This window comes from Artemia sp. Qi Xiang Cuo, chromosome 2, assembly GCF_049724085.1.
Source record: "Artemia sp. Qi Xiang Cuo chromosome 2, ASM4972408v1, whole genome shotgun sequence".
NCBI classification, from domain to species: Eukaryota; Metazoa; Arthropoda; class Branchiopoda; order Anostraca; family Artemiidae; genus Artemia; species Artemia sp. Qi Xiang Cuo.
Window position 1 is genome coordinate 52523384 of NC_142795.1, and position 22617 is coordinate 52546000.

At 33.8% G+C, this 22617-nt stretch overlaps 1 protein-coding gene across 1 annotated transcript in view; it reads right to left on the reverse strand.

Annotated features, from left to right (window-relative positions):
• The window catches only part of LOC148955360 (histone deacetylase 8-like), a 68195-nt gene that overhangs the window by 15274 nt on the left and 30304 nt on the right, over positions 1 to 22617 (reverse strand). The window contains exon 5 of the mRNA XM_089101776.1: positions 714 to 906. Within this exon, the coding sequence (XP_088957902.1) occupies positions 714 to 906 (193 nt within the window). The remainder of the gene's footprint in view (positions 1 to 713; positions 907 to 22617) is intronic.

Here is a 22617-nt window from a genome sequence, read left to right on the forward strand (position 1 = left end):
TATATATATATATATATATATATATATATATATATATATATATATATATATATATATATATATATATATATATATATATCATATATAGTATAGCATATATAGTATAGCATATATATAGCATATATATAGTATATATATATATATATATATATATATATATATATATATATATATATATATATATATATATATATATATATATATATATATAGTATAGCAAAGCAGCAGTGGGTTTGAAAAACTCATTTTTAAACAGTTTAAATATTTTGGACAATTTCTTTGTATACTCAGTTCTACAGGTAGTTTCGAAGAAATTGTTTTCGCTTTTGGGAATTTTGATCCCATCGATCATCTTTTAAAGACAAGTTGTTTTTGGAAAAAGGAACTTAGAATCCCACCAGAAATGTAGAAAACACTGCAAATAATAACGAAAAATAGATATTAGATTGAAAATTTATATTTCTATTTAAACCTATAACAACAAAAAATGTGAAAAAAAGGAAACAATTTTATATTGGAAAAAATATTCAAAAGTTATGAGTTTAGCCTCCTATCTCCCCATCCTAACTCTTTCTTGAGAAGAGTCATAACCAGTATTAACGCCAAATTTCATTTCAACTTGAATGTATTCTAGCAGAAGAAGCCTATCAAACAAATCAAATTATTTCAGGTTGTGTTTGGACCAACAAAAAAAAGAACAAAATTGCGATTACCTTTTGAAAACAGATATGAAAGTCCCATCCGAAGCTCCTTCTTTCAGAGGAATGTTTACACAAAATCCTTTTCCTTTGCCACAACCAATTGAAGAAATGGCTCCTGTTCCCGGAAAGTACCCTTGACTCAAATGATGCACTGAATAAGTTAATACTGTCCGAGTAAACGAAAAAGCATTCTCAACACCATCTCCTGAAAAGAAGTAATCACAGTAATAAGTCTTGTGAAACGGGTGATTCAGCAAAAGACAGAAATAATAGAACATTTATTTTCTCTCATGATGCATAAAATCGATTCAAATTGTGCCAATTTGAATTTAGAAATGCTTCCACCGTTACAAAAAGGTAATATCGCTTTGAGCAATACTTGAAAACTTCACATTAAAGTAATATTTTCTTTTTCGGCAAAAGAGTCAATATATTGTTAATAGGTAAGTAAAAAGAAAAGTCAAATCCAGCATTAAAAAGAAGAAGGAAAAAAAAGTTTCAGTGTTCCAAATAACTAAGTGAGACATGAATAGGTAGTTGATAATAAACTTGTTAAATAACCTCGTTGTTCATTTGCAAAGACAACCATGTATCTAAAGCGACTACGAAACTAGCAATGTCAGAGACAATAATAAAACTGCAATATTATTCCAAATGCATTGGCTGCAATGTCAGAGACAATAATAACATAGTAATATTATTCCTAATACATCGGCCGTCACTCAAGACATGATAGCAAGTGCAGTCCATAAGGATCAATTTCCTGTTTTTGTGTTTATAGCGCAATTTTACAGTAGCTGGACGCAGTGTCCAGATTTATAACTGAGGTTAAGATTCCCTTGAGATATGGCTGCACCGATTCATTTTTCAACAGCATGTCGAAAGAACGATAAAAAAATCACAGGCAATGATTTGCTAGCTAAGTATGATCTGGATAGTTATTTAAGTTCTCAAAAGAATGGGGCAATATAACTAGATACTTAACTTCATCGACTTGATCGATTTGGACACACACATCCAAATGCAAATTTCCCTTTACATTATGAAATGTTCGTGTTCGTGTACGTGTTCAAGTTTCAAGCCATTTTGTTCAACGTAGTTGAAAGTTCTGGAAATTAGGCAACAAAGTTCTGGAAATCTGGAAAATATGACAACCCCCACAGCCCTCAGGGCAAGGGTTGTAAGTTATGCCCGGGGGGCATACAAGTATAGAAAGTGTTGTCGTAGAAACATCAAAAGGGCTCATTCAATTGGAAATTGAAAGGGCTAATGCCCTTTTAATAGTCGAAAGCGATTGGAAGTCAACTAACACCCCTTCAACGCCCACCATTTCCCCAAGCGTATCCAATCAAAATTTTTAGATAGCCATTTTGTTCAACACAGTTTAAAGTTCCAGAAAATATATCTTTGAGGAGGACACTCCCCCCACAGTCTTCAGAGCAAGGGTTATAAGGTATGTCGTGGGGTCATATTAGGTTTTTATTGAAATCTTTTTCGTAAAAACTTCAAAAAGGGCTTATATAATTGGAAATTTAAAGGGCTAGTGCCCTTTTTAATAGTCGAAAGTGATTGGAGGGCAATTAACCCCCCTCTGACGCCCAAATTTTCCCCAAACATATACAATCAAAATTTGTTATAGTCATTTTTTTCAACGCAGTTAAAAGTTCTGAAAATTATGTCTTTGAGGATGACAACATCCCCCCCAGCCTCAGGGCAAGGGTTGTCAGTTATGCCCTAGGGCCATATAAGGTTTTTATAGAAAGTTTTGTTGTAGAAACTTCGATTGGAAATTGAAATGGCTAGTGCCCTTTTTAATAGTTGAAAATGATTAGACGGCAACTAACCCCCTCTCACGTCCACCATTTCCCCAAACACATACAATCAAAATTTTGTTATATCAATTTTGTTCAACGTGAAAAAAAGACCGAATTTGAACAAAGACCGAAATTAGGTCTTTGAGGATGATAACCCCCTCAGAGCCCTCAGGACAAGGGCTGTAAGTTATGCCCTAGGGGCATATAAGGTTTTTAGAGAAGTTTTGTCGTGGAAACTTCAAAAAGGGCTCATTTGATTGGAAATTGGAAAGGGCTAGTGCCCTTTTTAATAGTCAATAGTGAATGGCGAGTAACTAACCCCCCTCTCACACCCACCATTTCCCCAAACACATTCAATCAAAGTTTAGAGATAGCCATTTTGTTCAACGCAGTTGAAAGTTCTGGAAATTATGTATGTAAGGATGACAAACCCCCCAGAGCCCCAAGGGCAAAGGTTGAAAGTTATGCCCTAAGGGAATATAAGGTTTTATAGATAGTGCTGTCGTAAAAACTTCAAAAGGGGCTCATTCAATTGGAAATTGAGAGAGCTAGTGAACTTTTTAATAGTCGAAAGTGATTGGAGAGTAACTAACCCCCCTCTCACGCCCACCATTTCCCCAAAAAAATCCAATCAAAATTTTCAGACAGCCATTTTGTTCAGCGTAGTTGAAAGTTCTGGAAATAAGGTCTTTGAGGATAACACTCCCCTCAGAGCCCTCAGAACTAAGGTTGTAATTTATGCCCTGGGGGCATATAAGGTTTTTATTGAAAGCTTTGTCGTAGATATTTGAAAAAGGGCTCATTCGATTGGAAATTCAAAGGGCTATTGCCGTTTTTAATAGTCGAAAGTGATTGGAGAGCAACTAACCTTCCTCTCACGCCCACCTTTTCCCCAAACACATCTAATCAAAATTCTGAGATATCCATTTTCTTCAACATAGTTGAAAGTTCTGAAAATCCGGTCTTTGAGGATGACACCCCCCTCCCCTCACAGCCATCAGGGCAAGGGTTGTAAGGTATGCCCTGGGGTCTTATAATGTTTTTATAAAAAGCGTTGTCGCAGAAACTTCAAAAAGGGCTCATTCGACTGGAAATTGAAATGGCTAGTGCCCTTTTTAATAGTCAAAAGTGATTGGAAGGCAACTAACGCCCCTTCCACGCCCAACATTTCCCAAAACACATTCAATCAAAATTTTGAGATAGCCATTTTGTTCAACGGACTTGAAAGTTCTGGAAATTATGTCTTTGAGCAGAACACTCCCCCCACAGTCTTCAGGGCAAGGGTTATAAGTTAGCCCCTGAGTGCATATAAGGTTTTTATTCAAAGCTTTGTGGTAGAAACTTGAAAAAGGGCTCATTCGGTTGCAAATTCAAAGGGCTAGTGTCCTTTTTAATAGTTGATAGTGATTGGAGGGCAACAAGCCCCCCTCTCACGCCCACTTTTTCTCCAAAACATATCCAATCAAAATTCTTAGATAGTTATTTTGTTCAACGTAGTTGAAAGTTTTGAAAATTAGGTCTTTGAGGATGACAACCCCCTCCTCCACCCCCCGAGCCCTCAGGGCAAAGGTTGTAATTTATACCCTGGGGGCATACAAAGTTTTTATAGAAAGCGTTGTCGTAGAAACTTCCAAAAGGGCTCATTCGACTGGAAATTGAAATGGCTAGTGCCCTTTTTAATAGTCACTTTGTTCAACATAGTTGAAAGTTTTGAAAATTATGTCTTTGAGGTTGAGCCCCCCCCCCCAGAGCCCAAAGTGCAAGAGTTGTAAGTTATGCCTTGGGGGCATATATGGTTTTTATAGAAAGCGTTGTCGTAGAAACTTCAAAAAGGGCTCATTCAATTGGAAATTTAAATGGCAAGTGCCCTTTTTAATAGTCAAAAGTGATTGAGAAGCAACTAACCCCCTCTCACGCCCACCATTTTCCCAAACACATCCAATCATAGTTTTGAGATTAGCCATTTTGTTCAACGTAGTTGAAAGTTATGAAAATCATGTATTTCAGGATGATAAACCCCCCAGAGCCTCCAGAGCAAAGGTTGTAAGTTATGCCCTGGGGGCATATAAGGTTTGTATAGATAGCGTTGTCGTAGCAACTTCAAAAGGGGCTCATTCGATTGGAAATCAAATGAGCGAATCGAATGAGCTAGTGATTGGCTAGTGAATGAGCATTCGATTGGCTAGTGCCCTTTTTAATAGTCAAAAGTGATTGGAGGGTAACTAACCCCCCTCCCACGCCCACCATTTCCCCAAACACATCCTATCAAAATTTTGAGATAGATATTTTGTTGAACGTAGTTGAAAGTTCTGGAAATTATGTCTTTGAGGATGACATCCCCCCCCCCCCACAGACCTCGGGGCTAAGGTTGTAAGTTATGCTCTTGGGGCATATAATGTTTTTATTGAAAGCGTTGTCGTAAAAATTTCAAAAAGGGCTCATTCGACTGGAAATTGAAAGGACTATTACTGTTTTTAATAGTCGAAAGTATACGGAGGGAGAATCCCCTAATGCCCATCATTTCTCCAAACATTTCCGATCAACATTTGGATATGGCCATTTTGTTCAACATAGTTGAAAGGTCTGGAAATTATGTCTTTGAGGATGACAACCCTCCCCAGAGCCCTCAGGACAAGGGTCCTAAGTAATGCCCTTGGGGGCATATAAGGTTTTTATAGAAAGTTTTGCCGTAGAAGCTTCAAAAAGTGCTCATTTGATTGGAAATTGAGAAGACTAGTGCCTTTTTTATTAGTAGAAAGTGATCAAAGGGCAAATGCCCCCCCCCCAATGCCTATAATTTCCCCAAACACTTGCAATCAAAATTTTGAGATAGCCATTTTGTTCAGCGTATCAGAACGGTCTGGAAATTTTGTATTTGAGGATAACAAACCCCCAGCCCTCAGGGTAAGAGTTGTAAGTTATGCCCTGGGGACGTACAAGGATTTTATAGAAAGCATGGTCATAAAAACTTCGGAGGGGGCTCATTGGATTGGTAATCAGACGCTATAGTGTTCTTTTTAAGAGTCAAAGTGATCGGAGGGCAGCTACCCCGCCCCCCACACAAACACATGTCGTATTGGCCCGAGATGCATCTAATAGAAATTTTGAGATAGCTCTTCTATTCAAAATGGTCTAAATATCACATAAGAAGGCCTTTGGGGTTGAAACAATTCCCAGAGATAAGGGGCAAGGATTTTAAGCAATGCCCAGGGGTTATTTAAGGTTTCTATGGAAGGGACGGTTGTCTAACTTTAGAAGAGGCTCAGTCTTTCCTGAAAAAGACTATGTCACTATAAAACGAACAGAAATTAATTTAAAAAAATCTTTTTCAACAAAAAAGGTTTAAAAAAGTAAACTCCATTAAACCAAAATGAACAAAAATAGAATCAAATAATCTACCAAGAATACTATTACCACAGATCAGAATCAATAAATAAATGAAACTAAATAAAAACAGAAATTAAAATAAATAAGAGTTTTCATAATTTCTAACTTTAAGAAATCAAAAACCAATTAATATTTTAAGGAATAAATATCATCATATGCATATTAAACTGACAATACAGATTTTTTTCAGTAAATTCATATGAATTTTTTTCAGTAAAGTATATATCATATTCTGGCTTTTAGAAAGCTTGGGGTTTAGAATCCTACTCATATTAATTTCTGCTTGTTTTGAGTTTGACTCTTATTTACTTTAATTTCTGTTTGTTTCGGTCCGCAAGAAATTTCCCGGGGGTAATTTTCAGCTAGAATGGAATTGTCCGGTGAGAGTTTTCCTGGTTGGTAGTTTCTGGAGGTAAACTTTCCAGAGAAATTTTACACGGGGGGGGGGGGGTTCAAAATTAATATGCAAATTTCGTTTTAATTTGTGAGTCAAATTCAAACCTGCATTAGTTGAAACACGTTCAGAAATTGAATATTTTTTTAAACTGAAAGTGAGGAGCGACGGAAAGAAATTATTCCATATATGAAACGGTAGTAGAAAGGGGGGTACCAGCCCGACGAGAACATCGTGCTGCCATCTACAATTTGGTCTAACGCCGACGGGACATAATTTATTCAAGGATTATTGATCGAGTCTAATGGATGGTGTCAAGGTTGATTGATTTGTTGTTGTTCGTCCAGGTGTAATGACACTGGGGGCGATTTACATAATCGCTAGGGGGAATGTATTGATCTAGGACTCAAGAGGGGAAGTGAATTCCCGAGAACTTGATTTACATAATTGATTTACATCGCTGGGGGGAATGTTTTGATCTGATAACGGGAAATAGGATCACGTGTCTCCTTCTAAGCCAATCAGAGAGTCGGTTACATCTCATTCTAAGCCAATCAGAGAGTCGGTTACATATGGTTTCCCATTACATTACAATTCGCCCTTGAGATTTCGTATATAACGGACATGCGTTGTGATTAAACATTCAGAAAGTTCCAAGACACAATGGATAGAGCAATGAAATATATTAATGAGCTGGAAGCCTTGGCTCAACAATTTATAATTTGAGTTCTGTTTAGTAAATTTTCATACTTTATTTTCAAATAGAATCATTTTACATAGTAGCCTCTCCGATTAATTCAAATTTAGGTAACCCCCCCCACACACACCCACAATACAAACCCCACTATATGATGTTTATACTCGCTAGAAAGCTTAAAATATGTTCTTTTTTACCTTTTAAACCTAACCTCCACCCTCCAAACCCCTCTCAGTTTATGACTTTAATTCTTCCAATAGAAATAAGTCTGTTTTTGATAAATTTATTCTTTCTGTAAGCCTATCTAAAAGTGACAGTCAACTTCTGCCCATCCCTTAGTTATTAATATACCGTTTCCATTTAAGCCGTCGCTAACTTGACTTAAACATTCCCGCAATGATTTACACATGTGATAATTAGCTGACACCCCACAATTGCACTTCATGCTTGTTAATCCTTTACGTTAGCGATTTAACCAAAAGGTTTCAATGAAAAAAAGGATACTTTTTCCCATCGAATTAAAACAGTTTCAAGCAAAAAGAGATTGCGATAATTAAGCTAAGCCTACGCAACCTGTATGGAAGTAGAGAAACGAGTTATTTCCAAAATTATGGTCTAACAATAATTTTTTAGGACATTATGTAAAAAGGGGGGGAAGGGGCAATGCCTCAATTCTAACACTTTCATTGTAAAGTGAAAACAAAGTGTTTCTTCGCGTGACAAGTAAGGGCACGGGATGTCTAAGAAAAAGGTACATAACTTTATTATGCGTAAATTGAATAGCATTTGATTTCCAAGCATAGTATATTTCTCGTAAATTTTTACTTTTTGCTTTGCTGAAAATGGGAGGAGGGGACTTCTTTGTGATAAATGCTTTCTAGAAAAATAATGGTTAGGGGGTTGGGGGTACTAATTTTTCTTCTGTAAAAAAGGGAATCATTATTCCTTTCTAAATTTTTCTGGTTTCACAGATCAAAAAGTATTGTTTTTCCCATCGAATTATAACAGTTTCAAGCAAAAAGAGATTGCGATAATTAAGCTAAGCCTACGCAACCTGTATGGAAGTAGAGAAACGAGTTATTTCCAAAATTATGGTCTAACAATATTTTTTTAGGACATTATGAAAAAAAGGGGGAAGGGGCAATGCCTCAATTCTAACACCTTCATTGTAAAGTGAAAACAAAGTGTTTCTTCGCGTGAAAAGTAAGGGGCCGGGATTTCTAAGAAAAAGGTACATAGCTTTATTATGTGTAAATTGAATAGTATTTGATTTCCAAGCATAGTATATTTCTCGTAAAATTTTACTTTTTGCTTTACTGAAAATGAGGGGAGTGGACTTCTTGGCGATAAATGCTTTCTAGACAAAATTATGGTTATGATGGGGGGGGGTACTAATTTTTCTTCTGTAAAAAATGGAATCATTATTCCTTACTAAATTTTTTCTGGTTTCAATGAAAAAATGACTGTTTTCCCCATCGAATTAAAATAGTTGCAAGCAAAAACAGATTGTGATAATTAAGCTAAGCTTACACAACCTGTATGGAGGTAGAGAGAAACGATTTGTTTCCAAAATTATGGTCTAACAATATTTTTTTAGGACATTATGTAAAAAAGTGGGGAAGGGGCAATGCCTCAATTCTAACACCTTCATTGTAAAGTGAAAACAAAGTGTTTCTTCGCGTGAAAAGTAAGAGGCCGGGATTTCTATGAAAAAGGTACATAACTTTATTATGTGTAAATTGAATAGTATTTGATTTCCAAGCATAGTATATTTCTCGTAAAATTTTACTTTTTGCTTTACTGAAAATAGGGGGAGGGGACTTCTTTGTGATAAATACCTTCAAGACAAAATTATGGTTATGGAGAAGAGGACTCCAGGGGAGGAGGGAGTGTCTTTAAGGGACGGAGGACAGTTTTTGGTCAACAACTCAACATTAACTTTTTTCCGCGGTTATATTTATAATATATTTTACTTTGTGCAAAGCAATAATTTTTAAGTGTATATTTAATGGTATCCAACCTCATTAAGCGAAAATTATTTATTCTAAGAAAGTGAGCTCTATTTATTAGAATTTCAGAAACATTACATATTTATTTAATTTAAACCCTTTTTTTTAGATATAATAATGTTTGGTGTGATTGACAAAGACTATATTGGTCTGAAATATTCCTCAACTGGCATTATTTTCGAAGCAGCTTTCTTACTGCTAGACAATCAACGGCGTGAAATTCATAACTATAAATGGAACGTCAGATACAATATGTATAAGTACGAGAAAAACACAAGGAGTCCAACACTAAATTTTATAAATCGAAACAGCTTTTACGTTAAAACAATAAGACCACGTAATGAAAATGGCTATGAAATAAAACATGTACAAGAGAAAATTCAGGAAATATGCAGTTTTTTCGGCGTACAAGCTGTTTATGTTAAGGGAAACGTGCCAACTGATAAACTCTTACTAGAAAAATGTGATAAAAACATAGCATTGTTCAATTTAGAAGACTTCAAATGTGAGAAATACCTGCATTCAGTACATGACCCGGATGATGAAGCTAGATATTTCGCTCAATGGGTACCGGAAAAGATACCTGACATGAAAAAATGCATTAGATATACAAAGACCTAAGCTCTTGCTCTTCCTCATATCAAATGGATTAAGCTATTTTTTTTTAAATATGTAATTATGTATTTTTTCAAATGTCTTTAAATATGTTTAAGCAATAAATATCTTAAACTTCAGCCGTTTTTATTCTTTAGAATAGTTCATCGTCATGAAAATTATACTTTCAGATTTAACATGCCAGGGAACACACTTTCAAGTTCAGCATGTTGGAAAACCCTAAATAGTCACCCCTAAAAAGGTAAGTTAACCCTGAAAGGTTAAAGAATTTTTCTGAAATCACACTTTCATATTCGTCATGTCAGGGAGCATACTTTCCGGTTCAACAAGATGGAGCACCCTAAATAGTCACCCCTAAAAAGGTAAGTTAACCCTAAAAGGTTAAAGAATTTTTCTGAAATTACACTTTCAGATTTGGCATGTCAGGGAACACACTTTCAGGTTCAGCATGTTGGAGAACCCTAAATGCTCATCCCTAAAAAGATAAGTTAACCCTAAATGGTTTAAGAATTTCTCTGAAATTACATTTTCAGATCCAGCATGCCAGAGAAGTCATAGGTTACTTTTCAACTTATTTTATATCCCAACACCAAATTTTCGCAATGAAAAAGAAACATGTTACAGATCAATTCTATTTTTTCCCTGAGAAAATAAAAAGGTTCCACTTCAGTTCCAATGTTTCTCAAAGAGATGAAAAATTTAAAGTCCTGTTCCAATTTTTTTCATACAAGACAGAAAAAAGTTATACTTTGATCGTGAATATTCACTATGAAGATAAGGAGCTCCACTTTAATTCTGAGTTTTCTCGAAGAAGTGCAAAATTTTCAAGTTCTCTTCTGAATTTTCTTAAAGAAAAGAAAAAGTTGACCCAATTCTAAAATTTACCAAAGAAAATGAAAAAAGCTTCCACTTCAGTTCTTAATTTCTCAAAGACATAAGAAAAATGTAAAGTTCTGTTCTGATTTTTTCCATAGAAGATAGGAAAAGTCATACTATGATTGTGAATATTTTCCATGAAGATAAAAAAGCTTCACATTAATTCTAAATTTTCTCAATGAAGTGAAGAAAAGTTCAAGTTCTCTTCTGAATTTTCTCAATGAAAAAGAAATCAGTTACAGATCAATTCTAATTTTTCCATGCAAATATAAAAGGTTACACTTCACTTCTGATTTTTCTCGAAAAGATGAAAAAAATTAATGATCTGTTCTAAATTTTTCCATAGAAGATAGAAAAAGTTATACCTAAGTTTTGAATATTTTCAATGAAAATAAAAAGCTCCACTTTAATTCTAAATTTTCTCAATGAAGTGAAGAAAAATTCAAGCTCTTTTCTGAATTTTCTCAATGAAAGAGAAATTACTTACAGATCAATTCTAATTTTTCCAATAAAATAGAATGCTTCCACTACACTTCTTAATTTCTCAAAGACATAAAAAACTTAAAGTTCTCTTCTGCTTATTTCCAAAGAAGATAGGAAAAGTAATCCTATGATTCTAAATAATTTCCATGAAGATAACAAGTGTTAACTTAATTCTAAGTTTTCTTAAATTCAGTTCCGATTTTTCTCAATGAGATGAAAAAATTTTAAGTTTTCTCCAGAATATTTTCCCAGAGAAGAAAAATGCTTCACATTAATTCTGGGTTTCCACAGCAAAGTGAAGAAATGTTCAAATTCTTTTCTGAATTTTCTCAATAAAAAAGAAATTAGTTACAGATCAAGTCTAATTTTTCCAGGAAAATAGAAAGCTTCCACTTCAGTTCTGATTTTTCTCAAAGACAAAAAAATTTAAACTTCTATTCTAAATTTTTCTATAAAAGATAGAAAAGGTTATAACTAAGTTTTGAATATTTTAAATGAAAATAAAAAGCTCAACTTTAATTTTAAATTTTTTCAATTAAGTAAAGAAAAATTCTAGTTCTTTTCTGAATTTTCACAATGAAATAGAAATTACTTACAGATCAATTTTAATTTATCCAAAAAAATAGAAACCTTCCAAGTAAGTTCTGAATTTTCTCAAAGACATAAAAAATTTTAAGTTCTATTATAAATTGTTTCGTAGACGATAGGAAAAGTTATACTATGATTGTGTTTATTTTCCAATGAAGATAAAAAGTTTCATTTTAATTCAAAATTTTCATAAATTCAGTTCCGATTTTTCTCAAAGAAATGAAAAATTTAAATTTCTCTTCTGAATGTTTTCCCTGAGAATAGAAAAGGTTCCACTTTAATTCTGAGTTTTCACAACGAAGTGAAGAAAAGTTCAAGTTCTCTTCTGAATTTTCACAGAGAAAAGAAAAAAAGTTATAGTTCAATTCCAATTTTTTCCAAAGAAAATAAAAAATCTCCAACTTTTTAATAAATATTCTAAGCGCTTAACATGCTAACGTTTCCTAAAATAATAGAAATATAACAAAGTAATGCATAAAATATTTTTATTGAAGTAACAACATGTAGAATATTAATATAAAAATATGTTACAGACATTACTTTACATTATTAACACCATTGAACAACATTGAACATTCTGAATCTGTTCCATAAAATAATTTATCGAGTTCTCTCTCTTGATACTAGAGTTACTCGCTTCTGTTGCCTCTGTAAAAATAATGTGATAATAGACAGTGAAAGTACCGGTAAAATAAAAAGAGCATTGGCAGACAATATCACTCATGAATATAATGATAAATTGATTGGAAAATGAAGCACAAGTGAGTATTATTACTACTATTGATCATATAGTCAATGAATCAAATAATACCTAGGATGAAACGTGTATTGAATCAGTAGGTGACATCCCAGTGGAAATTGTATATGACTCGAAAAGGATGAATGGTTATTCTAGTGGTTATGAACTAAGAGAAGCGAGTAACTCTAGTATCAAGAGAGAGAACTCGATAAATTATTTTATGGAACAGATTCAGAATGTTCAATGTTGTTCAATGATGTTAATAATGTAAAATAATGTCTGTAACATATTTTTATGTTAATATTCTACATGTTGTTACTTCAATAAAAATATTTTATGCATTACTTTGTTATATTTCTATTATTTTAGGAAACGTTAGCATGTCAAACGCTTAGAATGTTTATTAAAAAGTCGGAGATTTTTTTTTCTTTGGAAAAAATTAGAATTGAACAATAACTTGTTATGTTTTCTTTGAGAAAATTCAGAAGAGAACTTGTACTTTTCTTCACTTCGCTGTGAAAACTAAGAATTAAAGTGGAACCTTATTTCTTCGCTGGGAAAACATTTAGGAGAGAACTTTAAATTTGTCATCTCTTTGAGGAAAATTGGAACTAAATAAATGAAAATTTAGAATAGAAATGAAACTTTTTATCTTCACGGAAAAATAATCACACTCATAGTATAACTTTTATTATCTTCTACAGAACAATATAGTATAGACCTTAAAATGTTTTATGTCTTTGAGAAAAAACAGAACTGAAGTGGAAGTTTTCTATTTTCTTAGAAAAATTAGAATTGATCTGTAACTAATTTCTCTTTCATTGAGAAAATTCAGAAGAGAGCTTGAATTTTTCTTCACTTCATTGAGAAAATTTAGAATTAAAGTGGGGCTTTATATCTTCATTGAAAATATTCACAACTAAGGTATAACATTTTCTATCTTCTATGGAAAAATTTAGAATAGAACTTTAAATTTTTATGTCTTTGAGAAAAATCAGAACTGAAGTGGAAGCTTTCTATTTTCTTGGATAAATTAGAATTGATCTGTAACTTATTTCTTTTTCATTGAAAAAGTTCAGAAGAGAACTTGAACTTTTATTCACTTCACTGTGAAAACTCAGAATTAATGTGAAGCTTTTTTCTTCTCAGGGAAAACTTTCTGAAGAGAACTTTAAATGTTTTGAACTCTTTGCGAAAAATCGGAACTGAATTTAAGAAAATTTAGAATTAAGTTGAAACTTTTTATCTTCATGGAAAATATTCAGAATCATAGTATGACTTTTCCTATCTTCTATGGAAAAATTTAGAAAAGAACTTTATAAATTTGTTATGTCTTTGAGAAATTAAGAACTGTATTGGAAGTATTCTTTTTTCATGGAAAAATTAGAATTGATCTGTAACTAATTTTTCTTTCATTGAGAAAATTCAGAAGAGAGCTTGAACTTTTCTTCACTTCATTGAGAAAATTTATAATTAAAGTGGAGCTTTTTATCTTCATTGAAAATATTCACAACTAAGGTATAACTTTTTCTACCTTCTACGGAAAAATTTAGAACAGATCATTAAATTGTTTCATCTTTTCGAGAAAAATCAGAAGTGAAGTGTAACCTTTTATATTTTCATTGTAAAAATTAGAATTGATCTGTAACTAATTTCTTTTTCATTGAGAAAATTCAGAAGAGAACCTGAACTTTTCTTAACTTCATTGAGAAAATTTAGAATTAATGTGAAGCTTTTTTATCTTCATGGAAAATATTCACAATCATAGTATGACTTTTCCTATCTTCTATGGAAAAATTTAGAACAGAACTTTACATTTTTTTTATGTCTTTGAGAAATTAAGAACTGAAGTGGAAGCTTTTTTTCATTTTCTTTGGTAAATTTTAAATCGGGTCAAATTTTTCTTTTCTTTAAGAAAATTAATAAGAGAACTTGAATGTTTCGCACTTCTTCGAGAAAACTCAGAATTAAAGTGGAGCTCCTTATCTTCATAGTGAATATTCACGATCAAAGTATAACTTTTTTCTGTCTTGTATGAAAAAAATTGGAACAGGACTTTAAATTTTTCATCTCTTTGAGAAACATTGGAACTGAAATGGAACCTTTTTATTTTCTCAGGAAAAAAATAGACTTGATCTGTAACATGTTTCTTTTTCTTTGCAAAAATTTTGTGTTTGGATATAAAAGAAGTTGAAAAGTAACCTATGACTTCTCTGGCATGCTGGATTTGAAAATGTAATTTCAGAGAGGTTTTTAAACCATTTAGGGTTAACTTACCTTTTTAGGGATGAACATTTAGGTTTATCCAACAAGCTGAACCTGAAAGTGTGTTCCCTGGCATGCCAAATCTGAAAGTGTGATTTCAGAAAAATTCTTTAACCTTTTAGGGTTAACTTGCCTTTTTAGGGATGACTATTTAGTGTTTTGCAAAACGCTGAACCGGAAAGTATGCTCCCTGACATGCCGAATCTGAAAGTGATATTTCAGAAAAATTCTTTAACCTTTCAGGGTTAACTTAATTTTTTAGGGGTGACTATTTAGGGTTCTCCAACATGCTGAACTTGAAATGTGTTCCCTGGCATGTTAAATCTTAAAGTATAATTTTCATGATGATGAACTATTCTAAGGATTATAAACGGCTGAGGTTTAGTATATTTATGGTTTAAGTATATTTAAAACATTTGAAGGTATATATTATAGCATATTTAAAAAAAAGCTTAATCTATTTGACAAGAGGAAGAGTAAGAGTTTAGGTCTTTGGATATTTGGTGTCTTTTTCCATGTCAGATATCTTTTCCGGTATCCATTCAGCGAGATATCTAACTTCATCATCCGGGTCATGTACTGAATGCAGGTATTTCTCACATTTGAAGTCGTCTAAATTGAATAATTATATGTTTTTATCATATTTTTCTAGTAAAAATTTATCAATTGACACGTTCCCTTAACATATACAGCTTGCACACCGAAAAAACTGCATATTTCCTGAATTTCCTCTTGTACATGTTTTATTTCATAGCCATTTTCATTACGCGGTATTATGGTTTTCATGTAAAAGCCGTTTCAATTTATAAAATTTAGTGTTGGACTCCATCTGTTTTTCCCGTACTTATACATATTGTATCTGACGTTCCAGTTATAGCTATGAATTTCACGCCGTTGATTGTCTAGGAGTAAGAAAGCTGCTTCGAAAATAATGCCAGTTGAGGAATATTTCAGACCAATATAGTCTTTGTCAATCACACCAAACATTATTATATCTAAGAAAAAAGGGTTTAAATTAAATAAATATGTAATGTTTCTGAAACTCTAACAAATACAGCTCACTTTCTTAGAATAAATCATTTTCACTTCAGGAGGTTGGGTAACATTAAATCTACACTTAAAAACTATTGCTTTGCAAAACGAAATATAAATTATAAATATAACATGCGGAAAAAAGTTAATGTTGAGTTGTTGACCAAAAAACTACACTCCGTCCCTTAAAGACACTCCCTCCTCCCCTGGAGTCCTCTTCTCCATAACCATAATTTTGTCTAGAAAGCATTTATCGCAAAGAAGTCCACTCCCCTCATTTTCAGTAAAGCAAAATGTAAAATTTTACGAGAAATATACTATGCTTGGAAATCAAATACTATTCAATTTACACATAATAAAGTTATGTACCTTTTTCATAGAAATCCTGGCCCCTTACTTTTCACGCGAAGAAACACTTTGTTTTCACTTTACAATGAAGGTGTTAGAATTGAGGCATTGCCCCTCCCCCCCCCCCCTTTTTTTTACATAATGTCCTAAAAAAATATGTCCTAAATGTCCTAAAATAATTGTTTGACCATAATTTTGGAAATAACTCGTTTCTCTACTTCCGTAAAGGTTGCGTAGGCTTAGCTTAATTATCGCAATCTCTTTTTGCTTGAAACTGTTTTAATTCGATGGGGAAAACAATCCTTTTTCATTGAAACCAGAAAAAATTTAGTAAGGAATAATGATTTTCTTTTTTACAGAAGAAAAATTAGTACCCCCCCCCCCATAACCATAATTTTGTCTAGAAAGCATTTATCGCAAAAAGTCCCCTCCCCCCATTTTCAGTAAAGCAAAAAGTAAAATTTTACGAGAAATATACTATGTTTGGAAATCAAATACTATTCAATTTACACATAATAAAGTTATGTACCTTTTTCATAGAAATCCCGGCCCCTTACTTTTCACGCGAAGAAACACTTTTTTTTCACTTTACAATGAAGGTGTTAGAATTGAGGCATTGCCCCTTCCCCCCTTTTTAAATAATGTCCTAAAAAATATTGTTAGACCATAATTTTGGAAATAACTCTTTTATCTACTTCCATACAGGTTGCGTAGGCTTAGCTTAATTATCGCAATCTCTTTTTGCTTGAAACTGTTTTAATTCGATGGGAAAAACAATACTTTTTGATCTGTGAAACCAGAAAAATTTAGAAAGGAATAATGATTCCCTTTTTTACAGAAGAAAAATTAGTACCCCCTAACCATAATTTTGTCTAGAAAGCATTTATCACAAAGAAGTCCCCTCCTCCCATTTTCAGCAAAGCAAAAAGTAAAAATTTACGAGAAATATACTATGCTTGGAAATCAAATGCTATTCAATTTACGCATAATAAAGTTATGTACCTTTTTCATAGAAATCCCGGCCCCTTACTTTTCACGCAAAGAAACACTTTGTTTTCACTTTACAATGAAGGTGTTAGAATTGAGGCATTGCCCCTTCCCCCCTTTTTACATAATGTCCTAAAAAAATAATGTTAGACCATAATTTTGGAAATAACTCGTTTCTCTACTTCCATACAGGTTGCGTAAACTTAGCTTAATTATCTTAATCTCTTTTTGCTTGAAACTGTTTTAATTCGATGGGAAAAAGTATCCTTTTTTCATTGAAACCTTTTGATTAATTCGCTAACGTAAAGGATTAACAAGCAGGAAGTGCAATTGTGGGGTGTCAGCTAATTATCACATGTGTAAATCATTGCGGGAATGTTTAAGTCAAGTTAGCGACGGCTTAAATGGAAACGGTATATTAATAGCTAAGGGATTGACAGAAGTTGACTGTCACTTTTAGATAGCCTTACAGAAAGAATAAATTTATCAAAAACAGAATTATTTCTATTGGAAGAATTAAAGTCATAAACTGAGAGGGGTTTGGAGGGTGGATGTTAGGTTTACAAGGTAAAAAAGAACATATTTTAAGCTTTCTAGCGAGTATAAACATCATATAGTGGAGTTTGTATTGTGTGTGTGTGGGGGGGGGGGGTTACCTGAATTTGAATTTACTGCAGGGGCTACTATGTAAAATGATTTTATTTGAAAATAAAGTATGAAAATTTACTAAACAGAACTCACATTGTAAATCGTTGTAGCCAAGGCTTCTAGCTCATCAATATATTCCAATGTTATATCCATTGTGTCTTGGAACATTCTGAATGTTTAATCACAACGCATGTCCGTTATATACGAAATCTCAAGGGCTAATTTTAATTTAATGGTAAACAATATTTACCCGACTCTCTGATTGGCTTAGAATGAGATGTAACCGACTCTCCGATTGGCTTAGAAGGAGACACGTGATCCTGTTTCCCGTTATCAGAACAAAACATTCCCCCCAGCGATGTAAATCAATTATGTAAATCAAGTTCTCGAAAATTCACTTCCCCTCTCGAGTCCTAGATCAATACATTCCCCCAAGCGATTATGTAAATCACCCTCAGTGTCATTACACCTGGACGAACAACAACAAATAAATCGACCTTGACATCATCCATTAGACTCGATCTATAATCCTTGAATAAATTATGTCCCGTCAGCGTTAGACCAAATTGTAGATGGCAGCAGGATGTTCTCGTCGGGCTGGTACCCCCCTTTCTACTACCGTTTCATATATGGAATATTTTCTTTGCGTCGCTCCTTACTTTCAGTTTAAAAAAATATTCAATTTCTGAACGTGTTTCAACTAATGCAGGTTTGAATTTGACTCACAAATTAAAACGAAATTTGCATATTAATTTTGAACTCCCCCCCCCCCCGTGTAAAATTTCTCTGGAAGGTTTACCTATAAAAACCAATTGAATTTTTCTGAAGAACTGGTTTAGCCTGCCTACCAGTCCAGTGGAAAAGACACGCAAGCCTAGCAGCCCCAACCCCAGGGGTGCAATTGGGGACCCCCCAGGTAGTCTTTTTATTTTTTTGCTTGGTGCCTACACCTCTGCTTCGCTGTTATTAGAACCTTTTATAATTTATAATTGATTGTGCCAGCCGGAAGATCCCTTGCCTTTTGCTATTGGCTTGTAGCTTGATTAGCCTAGTTTTGAGTTCACATTAGCCTACTTCATAGGTGACAACTCAAAAAATAGTTATAGACCTCCTAGTCACAGAGAGATGAGATCAGACTGCTCCATCCAGTACATTGGAGCTGAATCTATTAATGAGCGGATTGCTATGCTCACCTCACACATTACCACCCTTAAGAACAAGCAGAAGCTAATTGCAGATTCACTTAATGACCAAAACCTTAGATCTACTATGGCAGAAGTTGTCAGTGAGGCACTGTCTAATGAGGTTGGTTCTTTAGTTGAGGCCTCTGTTAAAAAACTTGCCTCTAGTCATCTGCCTGCTGCTTTTGATGCTAACAACATGGAAATTATTAAACAAGAGGTATATAATAGTCTTAAAATGGATTTTGATGTGCTTGTGGAAAAATCACTAAAACAATATGATTTGAGGATGTCAAAGCTTGAATCATCTCTTCATTTGCTTGACTCGAGTTTTTCAGAGCTGCAAAAATCTCTGAAGCCAATTCAACTCAATGTGGATCATCTGAGCGATCAGTTTGACCAAATGAAAATTTAAAATCAGCTGATCCCATTTGGTTTCAAAGAAGACCATTATCCAGAAGCTTCTGAAAGCAAATTTCTTGGATTTTACAGTACTAGGTTTCCTGGTATTCCTTTGACTAAGAATGACATCGTTTCTGTTAGAAGGATTGGAAAACAAGGCTCATGTATGAAATCTCGGCCACTTGTTGTGGAATTTTGTAGTCCAAGAATGCAGCAGTTTATTCTTAGAGAAAAGAAAAGTTTGCAAGGTAGTGGTGTCTTTATTTCTGAGTCACTTACAAAGCCTAGACTTCGGCTACTTAACTATGCTAAATCAAAGCTTGGGAAGAGGTCTACATGGTCTAATGGAGGAGAAATACTTACCAAGCTTTCTGATGGTAAAGTGATCACTGTTAAAGAGGCATCTCAAGTTGATGTTCTCCATCAGTCAACTACAGCCCATCCAAGCCCCTCCCAGGACTGAAATAAACCATTTTTTCCCTTTTAGCTCTGTTGTTTTTTTTTTGTTTTTTTTTAACCCTTTATGATCTAAAGGTTTTACTTATACTTGCATTTACGGTTTTTTACATTATTTTTTTAAATGAATTCCATAAACCATTGATAACTCTTTCCTCTGGTTGCTTCTTTATTGTTTTGCCTTTTTCTTTATTTTTTTTTGCCTTTGTCCTTGTAATTGTTTGTTATTTTTTAATTTTTTTTAGCTTAGTAGCTTGTTATTGTTCTTTGTCTTGCAGGGTTTTTTTTCTTCTCTTTCTTTTCTTTGTTGCCTACAAGTTTCACCTTTTTAGTTTCAATTTACCCTCTGCTATTTCAGCCTGTTTGTTTGATATTTTGTTCATTTGTGAAGATATTGTGTGCATTTGTTATGTGTTGTAAATCTGGCTAATTTTTCTTTTCTTTTGAATTCTTCTATTCTTAAATCAGTTATCTTTGAGCAACCAAGTAGTGCTGGCAAACAAGAGGCCCACACACTTGACCCTCTTCTTGGATCTATGGGTAATTCTAGTTGCAATTATCACACTACTATTCATTTTTGTGATAAAATCATGCCTTCTCTCTCTTCAAATAGTTGCTTTAATGTATTTTGTTTGAATGTACGTGGGATACGAGATAAGTGGGATAGTCTGAAATCATATTTGTGGTCTGATAATTCTTGACCTTTTGATGTAATTGGTTTAACTGAAACATTGTTCTCTGATAGTGATAATTTAACAGCTTATGACATGCATTGTTTTATTGCTATTGATGTTCCTAGAATGGTAACAAAGGGCTCAGGGGTCATTTCTGTATTTATAAAATCTGATATTAACTTCAATAGACGGTATGACCTTGAATCCTTGTTTACTTCAGTTGTGTCCATTATTAGGACTGTTTAGTCTCTTGTTATTGATCTGAAAAGCCAGTTTGCATGTGATACTGTTTGTTTGTTTTATAAGCCCCCTCCTTTTCCAACACATCTGTTCTGTGATTTGCTTGATCAGCTTTCTGGTGCAGGGACTTTCTCTAAAAACGTATTTGTGTTTTGGGAGATTTTAATTATAATATGTTAAATGTTGGATCAACTGATGAATGTGTCCATCTTTGTTGTGTGCTTTCTTCTTCTGGGCTTCATCCATAAAGTTTCTTTCCTTCTCGTGTTGACCCTATCAGAAATTCTGCCACTGTAATAGATAATATTTTCATTTCTCATTCTCCAAAATTGAAGTTTACTTCTCGTCTTGTTTTCACTGATCTGTCTGATCACTTCCCTATTTATCTATCACTTTTTGTACCTAATACTGAGATTGCTGTGAATAAGCAAGGTGAATCTTCTTTTAGAACTTTTACAGATAAAGAAATTTCTAATTTAATTCTTAGTCTTCAGAGTAATGATTGGTCTAGTGTTCTTGAAGCTAATGACGTTGAATGTGCAACAAGTTTATTTGTGTGTCGTATGGGAGCTCTGTTGGATAAGCATTTTCCTCTTAGGAAGAGACCAAGGAATTCTACATCCAAATGCCCATGGATGTCCATAGGTCTGATTAATGCTACACATATGAAGGCGTCTCTGTTCAAGGTTGCATGTAAAAGTAAAACACAGGATGATCTTTTGAAGTATAAACATTATAAAAATCTACTTACGACTTCAGTACGTGCAGCCAAAAAGCTCTATTTTTCGCGTCGAATTGATGAGTGTAAGGGGAACTTGCGAAAGGTTTGGAATGTACTTAATGAAGCTATTTCTCGCAAGAAACTCAAACAGTTCCCCCCATGTCATTAAAGGAATGCTGATGGATCTATTGTGGATAAAAATTCTTCAGCAAACGCCTTCAATTCGTATTTCACCACTCTTCCTTCAGTTCCCACAATTCAACCCAAGAATAGAGTAAGTAGTTTTCCCATAGCAGAAAAGTCTTTTTTACTTTCCCCATGCAGTGATATTGAGATTTATAGTATTATTTCCCAGCTTCCAAGTCGCCATTCAGTTGATGATTTTGGTTTGAGCAACAATGTTCTTAAAAAAATTGGTCAGTTTGTTTCCAACCCCATCTCACACATAGCTAACCTCTCTCTTTCTTCTGGTGTTTTTCCTCATTTATTTAATGTTGCTAATGTTTTACCTTTACATAAGAAAGGTGATTCATCTCTAATTTCAAATTATAGACCCATTTCTCTTCTTCCTGTCATCTCTAAGGTTGTTGAAAGAGTAGTGTATTGTAGACTCTCTTCATTTTTATTTATTACTAATATGACTGTAGGAAATTCTCTCATAACTAACCATCAGTATTGTTTTCGTCCCACTTTCTCTACCTCGTATGAACTTTTAGATACAACAGAGTTTGTGCGTGTTAATCTGGACAGGGGCTGTTGTGTTTTGGGTCTATTTCTTGACTTTTCAAAGGCCTTTGATATGTTTGACCACCCTGTTCTTTTGCTATCTCTAAACTATCTTCATTTGGAGTACATGGAGTCCCACTAGAATGGTTAAGGTCTTATCTGTCAGGAAGATCACAGTATGTTTCGGTTGATGGTAATTCTTCCACTACTTTACCTATATTCAAGGGTGTCCCAGAGGGCTATGTGCTTGGACCACTATTGTTTTTAATTTACATTAATGATCTTGTTGATGATCTTCATCCTCTTGTGCACCCTATTCTTTTTGCTGATGACAGTAACGTTTTCATTCCTGCAGTGAACTTGCCATCTGCCACTTCCCTAGCTCAAGGTCTTCTTGATAAAGTAAAAGATTGGTGCTGGTCAAATGGTATGACTCTCAACAGCCAAAAAAGTGCCATTGTACACTTCAGGACCCCTTATCGTATGAGACATGTAAGGGAGCCAATCATCCTGACTGATGGGAATGATGTTATACTGCAAGCTGCTTTGGTGAAATTTCTTGGTGTGTATCTTGACTGTTTTTTCTCTTTTAAGCCTCATATAACTCACACCCGTTCCCTCATCTTCCGCCAGT